This window comes from Pelmatolapia mariae, linkage group LG16_19, assembly GCF_036321145.2.
Source record: "Pelmatolapia mariae isolate MD_Pm_ZW linkage group LG16_19, Pm_UMD_F_2, whole genome shotgun sequence".
Lineage (NCBI taxonomy): Eukaryota > Metazoa > Chordata > Actinopteri > Cichliformes > Cichlidae > Pelmatolapia > Pelmatolapia mariae.
Genome location: NC_086241.1, coordinates 3509384 through 3521455, shown reverse-complemented (window position 1 = coordinate 3521455; position 12072 = coordinate 3509384). Strand labels below are relative to the sequence as shown.

Here is a 12072-nt window from a genome sequence, read left to right as displayed (position 1 = left end):
CATTAAGAGCAACAGTAATCCTCCAAAATGAAAAGAGGCTGGAACAGTAATCACTGAAATGACTGAGAAGTGTTTTAGCAATAATCATCAGCTTTATAAGTTGATACAAAAATAATATGTTTTGTTGAATTGATGGATGAAAGTGTAGTAACTGCAAAATCTGTAAATAACCAACAGATTTGTTTAATCTTTTCTTTTTAACTCAAACAGATGAAAACATTTCTAGAGGGCTGCAAAAGTAATATGTGTAAAAAAATGGTTTACTTACAATCAGGTGTTCAGTGGACTACTGTGATAGATGTAAATATGAAACATCATCAGGTCTACTCCAGTTACTAGTTTTGATTACTAAAGCAACTTGCTTGCCGTGGGGAATACTTGGAACAAAGGAAAACAAGAGTGTTGTGGTGGTGGTGTGGAAAATGCAGAGAACCAGAAAAAATAGCAGATCGAACAAGACTGAGAGTCCAAAATGAGCAATCGAAGACGAGGGGGAGGAAGAGATGAAAAGAAAAAAAAGGGGGGGCAAGGATAGGGAAAGAAAGTGGACAGAGACAAATGGCCATGGGAAATGGCCGGTGCAGGAGAGCCTGCCTACGAGACAGCCCTCTCAGCAGCCTTAACACTGACTGATAGGCCCACCAGGCAGCGCCACCGTCCCTATCCATTCCATTTGTGTCTGATTCTCCAGTTATTCTGAAATCACATTTCAAGCCACATCAGGCCGACCCAACTCACCATCATGTGGTAAAAGGTGCTCGCGGCAAATCTGAGACCGTTAAGTTAAATGTGAAAAGCAGGTCACAGAATTAGAAAAACATTCAAAAGACGTTTTTCTGGGCTTTTCCGATTTGTAGATAAAGAGTGAAGATAGCTCGTTTTTACTCTTAGTGGCATTAAAATGCACTCCTCTGTTTTCCACATCATTCCTGATTTGTGGTCATATTTCTATATTCTAAAACATGAGAAAGTTTACAAGATTGTAGCGAGACCAGGTAGAACGTACGAGTCGGAGATGGTGGCATTAACACACGGACAGCTCAGGTTGGAGACAAAGGTCGAGAAAAGAGGCTGAGATGGTTTAGATGGGTGCAGAGCAGAGCTGGTGGATGCACTGTTGAACATGGAGCTACCAGAGTAGGAAGATTCATAGATGTAGTGAGGGAGGTCATGTGATTGGTCAAGATGGCAGCACTGTGGCGACCCCTAAAAGGAGCAGCTCAAATGAGGAGGAGATTCCAAAACAAAGTTTTTCATTTTTGACTCCTTTGTACTTCTTTATAGCTTGAATTTGATAATGCATGTTGCATGTTAACTACCTACAAGATCTAAACTCATATATTATAGTCAATAGGTTCATGAGGTTGAAAACATTTCCACGAATAGATGCAGAAATGAGACTTACAAAATAAATTTAGAGAGGGACAGGAGGAGGAAAGCAGGGATCGTTGTTAACTGTCCAAGTATGCAGTTAGATAAGTGAGTGCTACTGTCGCCATCCCACAATCCCATTACTTTCCCGAATAAGACTTTGGCAGGCTAGTGATTACCTCAAGGAAGAGTGAATGAGGAGGAATCTTAATAGAAATAGGATCGGTTCTCTTTTCCGTACAGACCGGAGCCTCTCCTGCTTCCTGAGGTGATGTCTCCAGGCACTGACCAGGTAATGCAGCGTAATGGAGTACACGTGTGGGCGCCGGTGGCCTAATGGAGAGAGGTCGCGGGAGAAAGAGGAGTGCCTGTCATCCTGCCTGATTGAAACTGATGGGCCAAGGTAAAGGGGGCGCAAGAGTACGGTCACCCAACATGGCCCTGCCTGCCTTATCAGACAGACTTGGACATGAACACACATACATGCACACCTTACTTCAGAGCCCATTATTCAATTTGGCTGTTCTAATGACCAGTGAATTAGGCTGCCAGAAGTGATTTGCCTCCCGAGCCCTGCTGCTGGATGTACATGTTTTCCTCTGCTCTGCATATTAAGAGGCAGCCATTCGGACACTGACGTCCTCTGAGCCTCCAGCGATCAGGGAATTTATGCACCTGGATGAGGATAGTAAAAAATGGGCTTCATGTTTCCCGCCCAGTTTTTAGACAAGAATCAAATACCCACTTAAAGAATGAGTAATGCTGTCTGGAACAACTGACACAACACGAGTACACAACTCTGAGGTTACAGGATCATAAAACTGATTTGGTCTCATAATAAACAGCATGGAAAAATTAACCTACGGCTCCTTCAGATCATTAGCGCAACAAATCTTTGCCCCGGCATGTTTTGTTATTGCTATTATTACACTGATCATTACTGTATGGATTAACAGCTCCCCGATGAATTACTCGTGATTTTTGCTGGTTATTATTCCATTAACAAGACTGCTTTTAAGTATTTTACAGCGCCCAGTCTTTTCCTAAAGCTACAGTAAATCATCAAAATTCAACACCAGTTGATTCTATAATTATTTCCTCAGTTACATCCTCACATTTCACAGCACGGGTCAGAAGCATGGTCACTAACTACTATCACTGTATGTGGTTTTTTTTCTTTCAAAAAACTTAAATTACTCATCTTAGTTCCCACATGAAATTTTGATTTTTAATATGTCTGAGTGAATCTTTACATACCCACTTAAAAGTATAATAATAAAATAACATAATGTTGAGATGGGACTGTTTACCTTTAGCTGTTCAGCTAAGGCTTCACTCACACAGCCCTACAGACCGCTCAGTGACCCGCTGACAACCACCCTGACTGGCTGCTGAGTGATTGTTGGAGGTTGCTGGCTGTCAGTGCTGGACCAAAAACCTCCTTGTGACTGCTTTGGCTGTTGATGTCTGCAGACAAGTCGGCATCTTCAAAGCAAACTGCAGACAAGTTTTTTGGGGCAGCACCGTACCCCTTTTTGCGATCGCCAGCATCCTTCAGCAACCACTCCCAATCAGTCTGGGACTAATCTGTGGTTTTCTGCCCTCTAAACCTGTATCTGCTTATGATCGCTGATTATCATCGTCAATATCCTCCATGTTATATTTAAAGATTTTCCATAATTTGCTTTCTCTTTGTGCTATGAGTCACAGTGAAACTCTGCAGTGTGTCCCTCTCTTCTAAGCAGCACCACAGTGAAAGCAAAAGTGGTGGAAGCTGCATCGACGCAGCCCCGTCGCTCTTAGAGTACGTGGTATGGTGGGTACGTTACCCAAGCGCAGCATTAAATCCCCCCCACCCACCCGTCCCCAGCGGGCTGGTTGCCAGCTCTAAACAACTTTTTTGGCAGCAACTCTGGAAGCCAAAGTCCGCCAAAGACACAATAACCGTAAATACCATCATATGGACTCATTGCACACAGTGCTTTTATAGATGGAGTGGTCACCGTGGTAACACATCATGCTCACACCACCAAGAAACTTTCAGTTTGCTTCGTATGTGCACTGGGTGAAAAACTGTCCTGTCAGTCTTTTATAGATTCCTTAGGTCCAGGTATCAGGTTTCATATTAATAAAACTTCTCTACTTTTGCTTTCTTCCATCTTTTCAAGGTTGTTGGGTGGCTGCCTCTCCTCTTTTCACTAGGAGCTGTAAAATCTATTTGACAGCTCTGATTTATGACACAGCATAGGTACCGAGCGCCTGTGGGGAAAGGAGTGTATGTTTGAGTGTGTCTGGAAGTGTGCGAAGGCGTGGGCGTGTGAGCATGCCCGGCACACAGGACCACCACTGCTGTGCTCAATGCTCAAGCACCCAACAGAGCACACAGGTAGGGGGGGACTCACACGCAGACACACACGCCCATGTCTATCTGCTGTATGTCAGAGTTTCTACACTGACATCAGCTGAGAAAGTGTTGATAACATAGATGAGAATTAAGCGACTGCCGAAACGGCTAAAATGATTTAAAAAGTTTCTGTGGACAAAGCTCAACAAAAACCAACAACTAAGGCAAGAAAAGTTTTAACAGGAGTTCAAGAACATCCCACAGAGCAGTAAGAACCCACCGGTGGTTCCTTTTTCTTTGCAGCTGTTTACTTCTGAAATTTATCACTTGTTTTCCCCTGCTCCAGCCTCTCCATCTCACCCCTCGCACAAGCCTCTCCTCTGTCCTTCTGCTCTCCTCGCCTGGACGCCCAGGGCGTTCAAACCTAACACCGTTTGTCACATTCAAGGCCGGGTTAGGGGATCCTGGAGAGAGCGGTGAATGTGTTTGTGTGTTTATATGAGGACGAGGAGGTCTGGAAATAAATGCAGATTTCTCCTGTCATCTAGCAGTTGAATTTTTACACCGCACGCTCGGTATAGTCAAGCAGGGAGGTAGCACTGACGGACACTCGGGAGAGGACAAGGTTGTAAACCTCTGCTGAATGAAAAAGGTCCTGACAGCTGACAGAGGGAGGGAGAACGTGTTTATACATCCCTAAGAGGATGAGAGAGGTAAGAGAATGGGGGAGGACAGATGTACAGTCCAAGGGCCTTTACAAAAAGCAATATGAACTGCGATGGAGCGCTACATGTGGTACAAATCTAATGTTTAAAATTAAGCACAGCGCAGTATTGCTGGCAAAGATTTCCATATAACACATTTGTTGGCAAAATCGCATTTTCATCACTACGTCTTGTTCCATTACCTCAAAAGAAATTCCTCTACACCTATGACATGGAAGCAGCAGAATAACCAGCTGCAAAAGCAACATTTCACTATCCATATCATTTAAATGAAAGGCGAAGCTGAATCTATACTAATGGAGTTTTTCTGGGAGGTGATGAAGGGAGCCGACACAAATCCGTGCATACATCTCCGGGGCTGTGAAGTGTCTCTGCGCCTGTTAAACACACCTCGGCGTCTTGTGCAGGCTCACTACAATGTCATTCCGTTACAGTCATTAGTAGCATGCTAATCAAAGCTAATTACACTGAGACAGGCAGACACAACTCATTTCTTATCGTGACAGAGTGCTGCTGTGTTTGTGGCGCTAAATGAGGCACCGCTCACAATCAACAGTTTTTTTTATTGTTAGGTAAATGGATGCGACCGCGTTTCCTATCTGAATTCCTCTGCCACCGCTGTCAAATGTTAATCAGTTTGTCAGAGGTTTTTCGCAGGCTGTAAATCAATTCTTTTGTGTGCACATGCAGCTTAGATGAATCTAAAAGGAAATCATTAAGAACGCACGCTTAGTATTTGGATAGTGACTTTTATAAATGGCAGTGAGAGTTACTAATTTTAAAACAAGTAGTGGGAAAATAAAGAGATGATGCCGGTAAATGACGGTATAAAAAGCAGGAGAAGAATGTCTTCGTGCAGAGGACGTAAGGTTATCTAAGAGGAAACGAGTGGCGTTGCAGGCAAAGTCTCTTCCACTGCGATGGATAGCAGGCGTCAGGCGGTGCAGAACCCCCCCTCTGCCCCCCTATTCAAGTTGCAAAAGCTCATTTTGGAGATTTTGCTGGCACGGCAGAAAAGGCCTCTGTTCCCCATTTTCCATATTTCATATACGGCCCATTGGAAAGCATCGTCTGCGAGTGTCATGGCTTGGCACATTTATGAGAGATGCATTGAAGAACTTATCACTTGGAAGATATGCTTAAGTTCAGCATTTTGAAAGTCACTGTGCACTGTATTCACTTACAAAGCAAAGGTACATTTACATGGTGAGTGGTAATGCTATAGGTAAATATGAGCTCTACGGTGTGTATCTCCAGCTGCTGTTTGCAGAAATACAACACATCAATATGATATAAAGAACAAACCCTAAGCAGTTAATGTGTTCTGCAGATTTATTTCCACCGCAGACATTTTGAGTTGCGACTGTGGAAAAATCACAGGTGTGTCTGTTAACATTCATTAAAGTCCTCTCGCTACAGAATTACCAGAATCAGCTGAAATGCCTGTAATTCACACCCACCAGCACTCGGGGCTCATTACTGACTTATTACCTATAGTCTGGATCACACCCACATCCAAACTGAGCCTTCATTTGATCTCAGCTTCACACCTGTAAAGTTTCCTGACAGTGTCGACACATTTATTGAAAATAAAAAATAAGAATAAAATGACTGAAGATAAAGAACACCTGCTAACATACTGAGCACCGACTGGCTATGTTTTTTTTTAGCTTAAAGAGAGCTTCCCCATTTAGTTGATGTTGTCAAAAAACTGTTTTTATTAAAGTCACAGTAGGTGGTGATACTGCGATACTGATCTACTGTTTTTATCATTTTGTGCAGGATAAAGATCTCAAAACACAAATTTCAGCATATTATTTTAAGCTTTTCATTAAGTCAGTTTATAGAATCAGACTAAACTATTCCTGACCCCATAGCAAAGCAGTTATTAGAGAGCTTAATCTCAACTAGGTACTGCGTTACAAACCTGCAACTGCACAGCAGATGCACCAATGCAGCGTTCACGTCACACAATAAATGTAAACACTTAAACTGGATGCAGACCTTACTTATTACATTGTATTATTGTGTTTTATGCAATACTGTCCAAAAATTCCAGTAGAAAACGACACTGGGCGTCATTAGAGCACAAATTCAATTCAATTTCTTTTCTTCTCAACAAAAAAAATGTAGATAGCACCGTGTGCTGAATGCAAGTCGAACCTTTAGAGCGACAGAAGCAGAACGTACGTTTGAAACCGAGCTACAGGAGGATCATTAAGAGAGGCAACAATAGACAACCATGAAGGGTTTTCTGTCATTTAGACTAAAAAGACTTTTCTCAGTGTGTGCAGACTTTGCACGATAAACACTTCAGTCTTCAATGAGCTTTGTTGCACTTGTGGGGGAAAATTACAGGTTTATCCATCTTATTATGTGGCTGAGTCCAGAGAGCTCATGTAAATCCCTACACTCACTCTGGAAACTGTATCAGTCATAAACTGAAAGGACTTGTATAAGACCTCCTCAGCAGGGCGTTTTTTACATTTGTTACAGATAAATAACAAAACTGGCTCAGTTATATTCAACAGTTTCAGCCGTCTGTCACACTTACATGCTTTACACTGACAGTGGCGCAGAGCCAGCGTTAAGGTCAAACGCCATCAAGTTCCTCTGTGACGAGTCCAAACGTCTGCTGTGAAAAGGTTTGAGGGTGTAAAAAACCGCCGCACAAGAAGTAGACACGAACTGTATAATGACAGCTGAGGAGTCAGTGCACGTAGGTGTGGTGGGGGCGCGTTTTAAACTGCGTTTGCTGTTGAAATGAATGTTTAACTATAGTCTCCTGTTACACTTTTTCTCCAAATAAATAATAAAATAATTTAGACGTGATATTTCCTTCAGAGCTGGAGTGCCAGTGTGGATTAGTGTCACAGACACGTGGATACTCATACGGCTGACCCTAATCGGTGCTTGCATTGACAGAAGGAAGCCTTCGTGTGATCTACTTAGAACAGACGCTCCACTTCATGGAGGTGCTCCGACGATTCGGCCCTCGCTGTCGGGGAAACCGAGCAGAGAGGTTCGCTTGACTCGCTGTCAGATGATTGTCGCCAGTGAGCCTATAAGCTCATCTCGGCTAGCTTTAGCCGCTAACCCGTGGGACACTCTGAGGAACTCAAGAACTAAGCAACTTATCGGGAGGCTTCCAGTTCAGGGCATTAGAGCTGACTAAGAGCAAGCAGGGCAACACTGGCCCAAAGTTCTGCTCAGTCATCGCTTTCCTCAGTCTTGTGAAAAAAAGTGGTGATAAGGCAGAGCGAAAGGCGGGAAACAGACCTGTGTAATACTGATGGACGGAGTCACTCTGCGCGAGCGGGGCCCGAGTGTGCAAATCGGAGGCTAAAAATGCAGCATCAGCAGTGGTGGATTTACTTTGGATGAATGGACTTGACTCGGTGAGGGGAACGGGGCGGGGGTGCGAAGGGCGGTGGGTGTCAAAGCAAGTGGCTGAGACACGGCTAATACTGCCAGTGAGCTGTGGCCACCTAAGTAATTACTACCTTTGCTGTTAGGCTAATCCCCAGAGCAGAGCCGCAAACTCAGGAGAGAAAAGCTTCGGAGCCTCCGGGGCTCCCGTCACTCGACTTCAATTACACAGAGACGCGGACCTGTCTCGCCCAGAGAGAGGGAGAGGGGGAAGGATGAGATACAGGGCAGGGAAGAAGCCGCCTATCTGCTTCAAATGCATTTAAATAATTCCTCAGAAATGTTCCGTGAATTACGCAGGGAGGACAAACTCCAATTTCAGATTCAGATTACTCTAAGAAAAAGAAAAAAAAGAATAAATAATAAACAAGAGGACAGTCACATTATAAAACAACAGAAGACCGATTTCTAATGCGCTCTCCATAAATGCTGCTCTCTCCTGTCTGTTCATAAAAAGGTAAACACTGAAAACAATAAAAAGCAAAAGAAGGATTTGAATTGAGCAGGATTGGTTTTACTGTTCAGATATACATGTGAAATTTCTTCCATGCTGACTAATACTTTGTGCAAGCATATAGTGCATAAATATTTAAAGAAATGTAAAGGTTTGGTTTGTGACATAACACAAAAATGAGAGGAACAGTCACTGCTTTAAAAACACATTTGAAATCTAATCAAGCATCGAGCTTCATCGGAGCACGTGAGTTAATAAGGCATGCTTGATTTTAAAAATTCAACTCCGGAGAAACAGTTTAAGCTTAAATTAAACACACATGCACGGAAACAGAAACAAAGAAAAACTACATTCTGCACACTGACTGTTTGCAACCAAGAAAGAAGAAGGGATTTCACAGCACTCTGGTGATGTTACTAATTTAAAATTTGACAGAAAAGTGAGAGTAAATGATTTATTACATCAACTGAATACTTTTCTCTTCCTGCTGATCTACATAAGCCAGCTCAGCATCAGTCTCAGTCTGGGAACTTCCACTCTGTGGGTTACCTTTGCGTTCGGAGCGTTTCTTGCGCCTCCTCTTGAACCTGCGTCGGATCAGGCAGTAATAGGAGCCCAGACTCTGTGCGCCGTTGGTGAGCAGGGCCATGACTTGGTGCACACTACTAGAAACAGCTGCCTAACTCTGGTTGAGCGCTTCGTTAAAACTGGAGCAAATTAAACTTGAACTCACACACGTGGTCTACCTGCCCTTCAACCTTCGCCCTCGTCTGCTTCACAAGCCGTGCACCGCTGTTTTCACGCTAATGACATGAAGAACGCTCAACTCCACACACCTGCAGCGTTTCTTTGTTTCTACTTTAGTCCTTCCCTCATATCCAAACTCCCTCTCTCTCTCTCTCTCCATCCCTCCCTCCCTTTCCTCCTCGCTGCTTCTCTCCTCTGTTGACTCCATGTCTGCCCTATCAGTAGTCAGAGAGGGGAGGCGATGGAGTAGAGGAGGAGGGGACAAGCTGAGGAGAGAGACTCATGTTTTCATATGGATAAGAATTAACACACAGACCAAAGGCAAACTCTCTACCTGTGTAATCCCAGCTCAAAGTAACTGACACATCCTACAAGCGACGCCAATGTCATCCACCGACTTCCTCCACCTGCTTACCAGTTCATCATACTGTAGCTTTCTGTGCTGTGTGACTGTAATAAGAGTCTATGTTTAACTATATTCCCTCTGCAGTGAAAGTAAGAGTGTCGGCTCAATGCATCTCCAGTACATCCCCCCGTTTCTCTCACACACTCTCAAACACACACAACACACTCAAACATTTGACATTAAAATAAGCTCATATAAAAAAGTTACAACTGCAATATTAAAATCATCCATCACTTGTCATCATACCCACCTGTCTCCTTCTTTAAGATTTATATTTTTTGTATTCCCCTATAATGAGAAAGAAGTACTGTGCCTCCCTCTAGTGGCCATCTCGTGTAATTGCAGTTTTGCTGGGCCCAAACCACTTTTTTAAGCCACAGAAAATCGAACAACACTTATGATGGGAGCGCAAAGTTATGTTAGCTTTGTTGACAAATGTAATACAATTCCATACTGGGTACAAACTCAGTATAGAGACAGACAAAGAAAGGAAGGAAGGGAAACGGCAAAAACACTTACCTCTGGCTGCCGTGCAGTCTGTGACCGGAAAAATCTGCAGGAGAGACAGAGAATACTTTACTAAACGACAGCGCTGACCAAGAAGTGTCTGCCAAAGCTCTTTTAGAGACGCAGTGCAACCAAGTTAGTGGCAGACAACAAGAAAATATGCACATGCTGGACTCATTCTCTCAAATTAGCCGTTTCCACATCAGCTCATCTTTCCCCACATTGTTCCAAAAAATTCCTGGATGGTTACCTAGAGCCACTCTTTGGATGGAACATGGGCTTAGGTGCCTGATCCCATTCATTTAGCTAAAAAACACAATTTTGTCAGTCGCTGGACTGTTTCAAGGCTTCCTGATATTTTATTTGGCAAAAACTATGCCCTTATAAGGAAATGTGATCTCTGTAATTGGTACACAGATCACTTATCTTAGACTGCAGGAACGGTAAGTGGTCAGCTGCGTGGTTTTTTAATATGTTTCTTAAACGGCTGGAGGAGAAAAATCATACTGGTGAAACCAAATAATCTACAAAGCTTAAACCCGCTGATCTCACATGCCAATGTAAAAATGTAAAGACTGACTGCATGAAAACGTCTGAGTGGGTAATCAGATAAGGCAGATCCTGTTACCATTATTCATTCACTATGCTATTATAAAGGGATAAATAAGCCAAGCACAATAAAGCCTGATCACGTCAATGCTCCAGACAACCTGCTAAATCTGTCAGCCATTAAATTGGCTGCTAATGCCTACAGATAAATGTGGAACGGCATGTGTGTTCTTGATGCTGTTGTCAGTTTTTTTGAATAATTAATAACTACCTCGTGTGATTGTTTATTAACTGGAACGTTAATAAACAATCACCCCATTTTCCCCTTCAACATGTTAATATTTTCTATTAACAGCTTTCATTTTCTTTGGTATGCATGTGTACAAGTGCTTATTAATGCAAATATCTAATCAGCCAATTACACACCAGCAACTTTTCAGTACATAGACACGGTCAACATGTCCTGATGAGGAGAATTTTCAGACTGTTTCAAGCAGATAAGAAGTCAACTGTAGCTAAAATAACCACTCATTACAACAAGTATGCAGAACAGCATCTCTTAACCTTGAGGCTGATGGCCTACAGCAGACCACACTGGAAGCCACTCCTGCCAGCTAAGAACAGGAAACTTATCAAAAGATGACAAAAAAACCTGCTTGGTCTAATGAGTCTCGATCTCTGCTACAACAAGAAAGCACAGATCCATCCTGCCTTGTGTCAACAGTTCAGGCTGCTGCTGCTGGTCCTCTTATTATCAACTAAACATCATTTACATGCCACAGCCTACCTGAGTGTTGTTGCTGACCATGTTCATTCCTTTATAGCAAGATACCCCCCCGATGGATGCTTCCAGCCAGATGTCACGTGTCACAAAGCTCAAATCATCTCAAGCTGTTTTCTTGAACATGACAGGAGTTCACTGTATTCAAATGTCCTCCACAGTCACCAGATCTTGGGCAAATAGAGCACCTTTGATATGTGGTGGCATGAGAGAGCGACATCGTGGATGTGCAGCCAACAAATCTGCAGCAGCTGTGTGATACTGTCATGACAATGTGGAAAAAAATCTGAGGAATGTGACCAGGACCTTTTTGAATCTATGCCACAGAGAATGAATCCAGTTCTGACTGCAAAAGGGGGCCTGAGCCAGTACAAGGAAGGTGCACTTCATGAAGAGTCCAGTTTAATATAAAGAATATAACGGTAAGGCAAAAATTATAAGAAAAAATGTAATGTCATATACGTAATGATATAATGCGATATGTAATGTGTAATGATGGGAGGTACAATGTGATATTCGAGTCCAAATGGTACTGGATGTGTGAGGCTAAGCTCTGAGAGCGTTGTAAACAATTCAGGTTTTTTTGTTCTGTTCAAAAAAAACAGCAAATCTCTGACATCACTCTATCCAATATATCTGTGAATGGCTAATATCAGCTACTAGTAAAGGCCAACTGAAAGGCTCCATCTGAAACACTGCTACATGACCTACACTGCTCTATGAGTGCTGGGTCATCACAGACAACGATTATAAAAAGAC

The 12072-nt window shown here is 42.9% G+C and overlaps 1 protein-coding gene across 2 annotated transcripts in view; it reads right to left on the bottom strand.

The window, feature by feature from the left end:
- adarb1b (adenosine deaminase RNA specific B1b) overlaps positions 1 to 12072 on the bottom strand; it is a 117337-nt gene that overhangs the window by 33746 nt on the left and 71519 nt on the right. Inside the window, exon 3 of one of the 2 annotated variants that reach the window (XM_063497074.1) lies at positions 9996 to 10029. Coding sequence is in view for 1 of the 2 variants with exons in the window: in XM_063497073.1 (XP_063353143.1) it covers positions 8873 to 8972 (100 nt within the window). In the remaining variant the exon portion in view is untranslated. Of the gene's footprint in view, positions 1 to 8872; positions 9173 to 9995; positions 10030 to 12072 lie in introns of those variants that run through there. The other variant, XM_063497073.1, reaches the window with a different exon arrangement.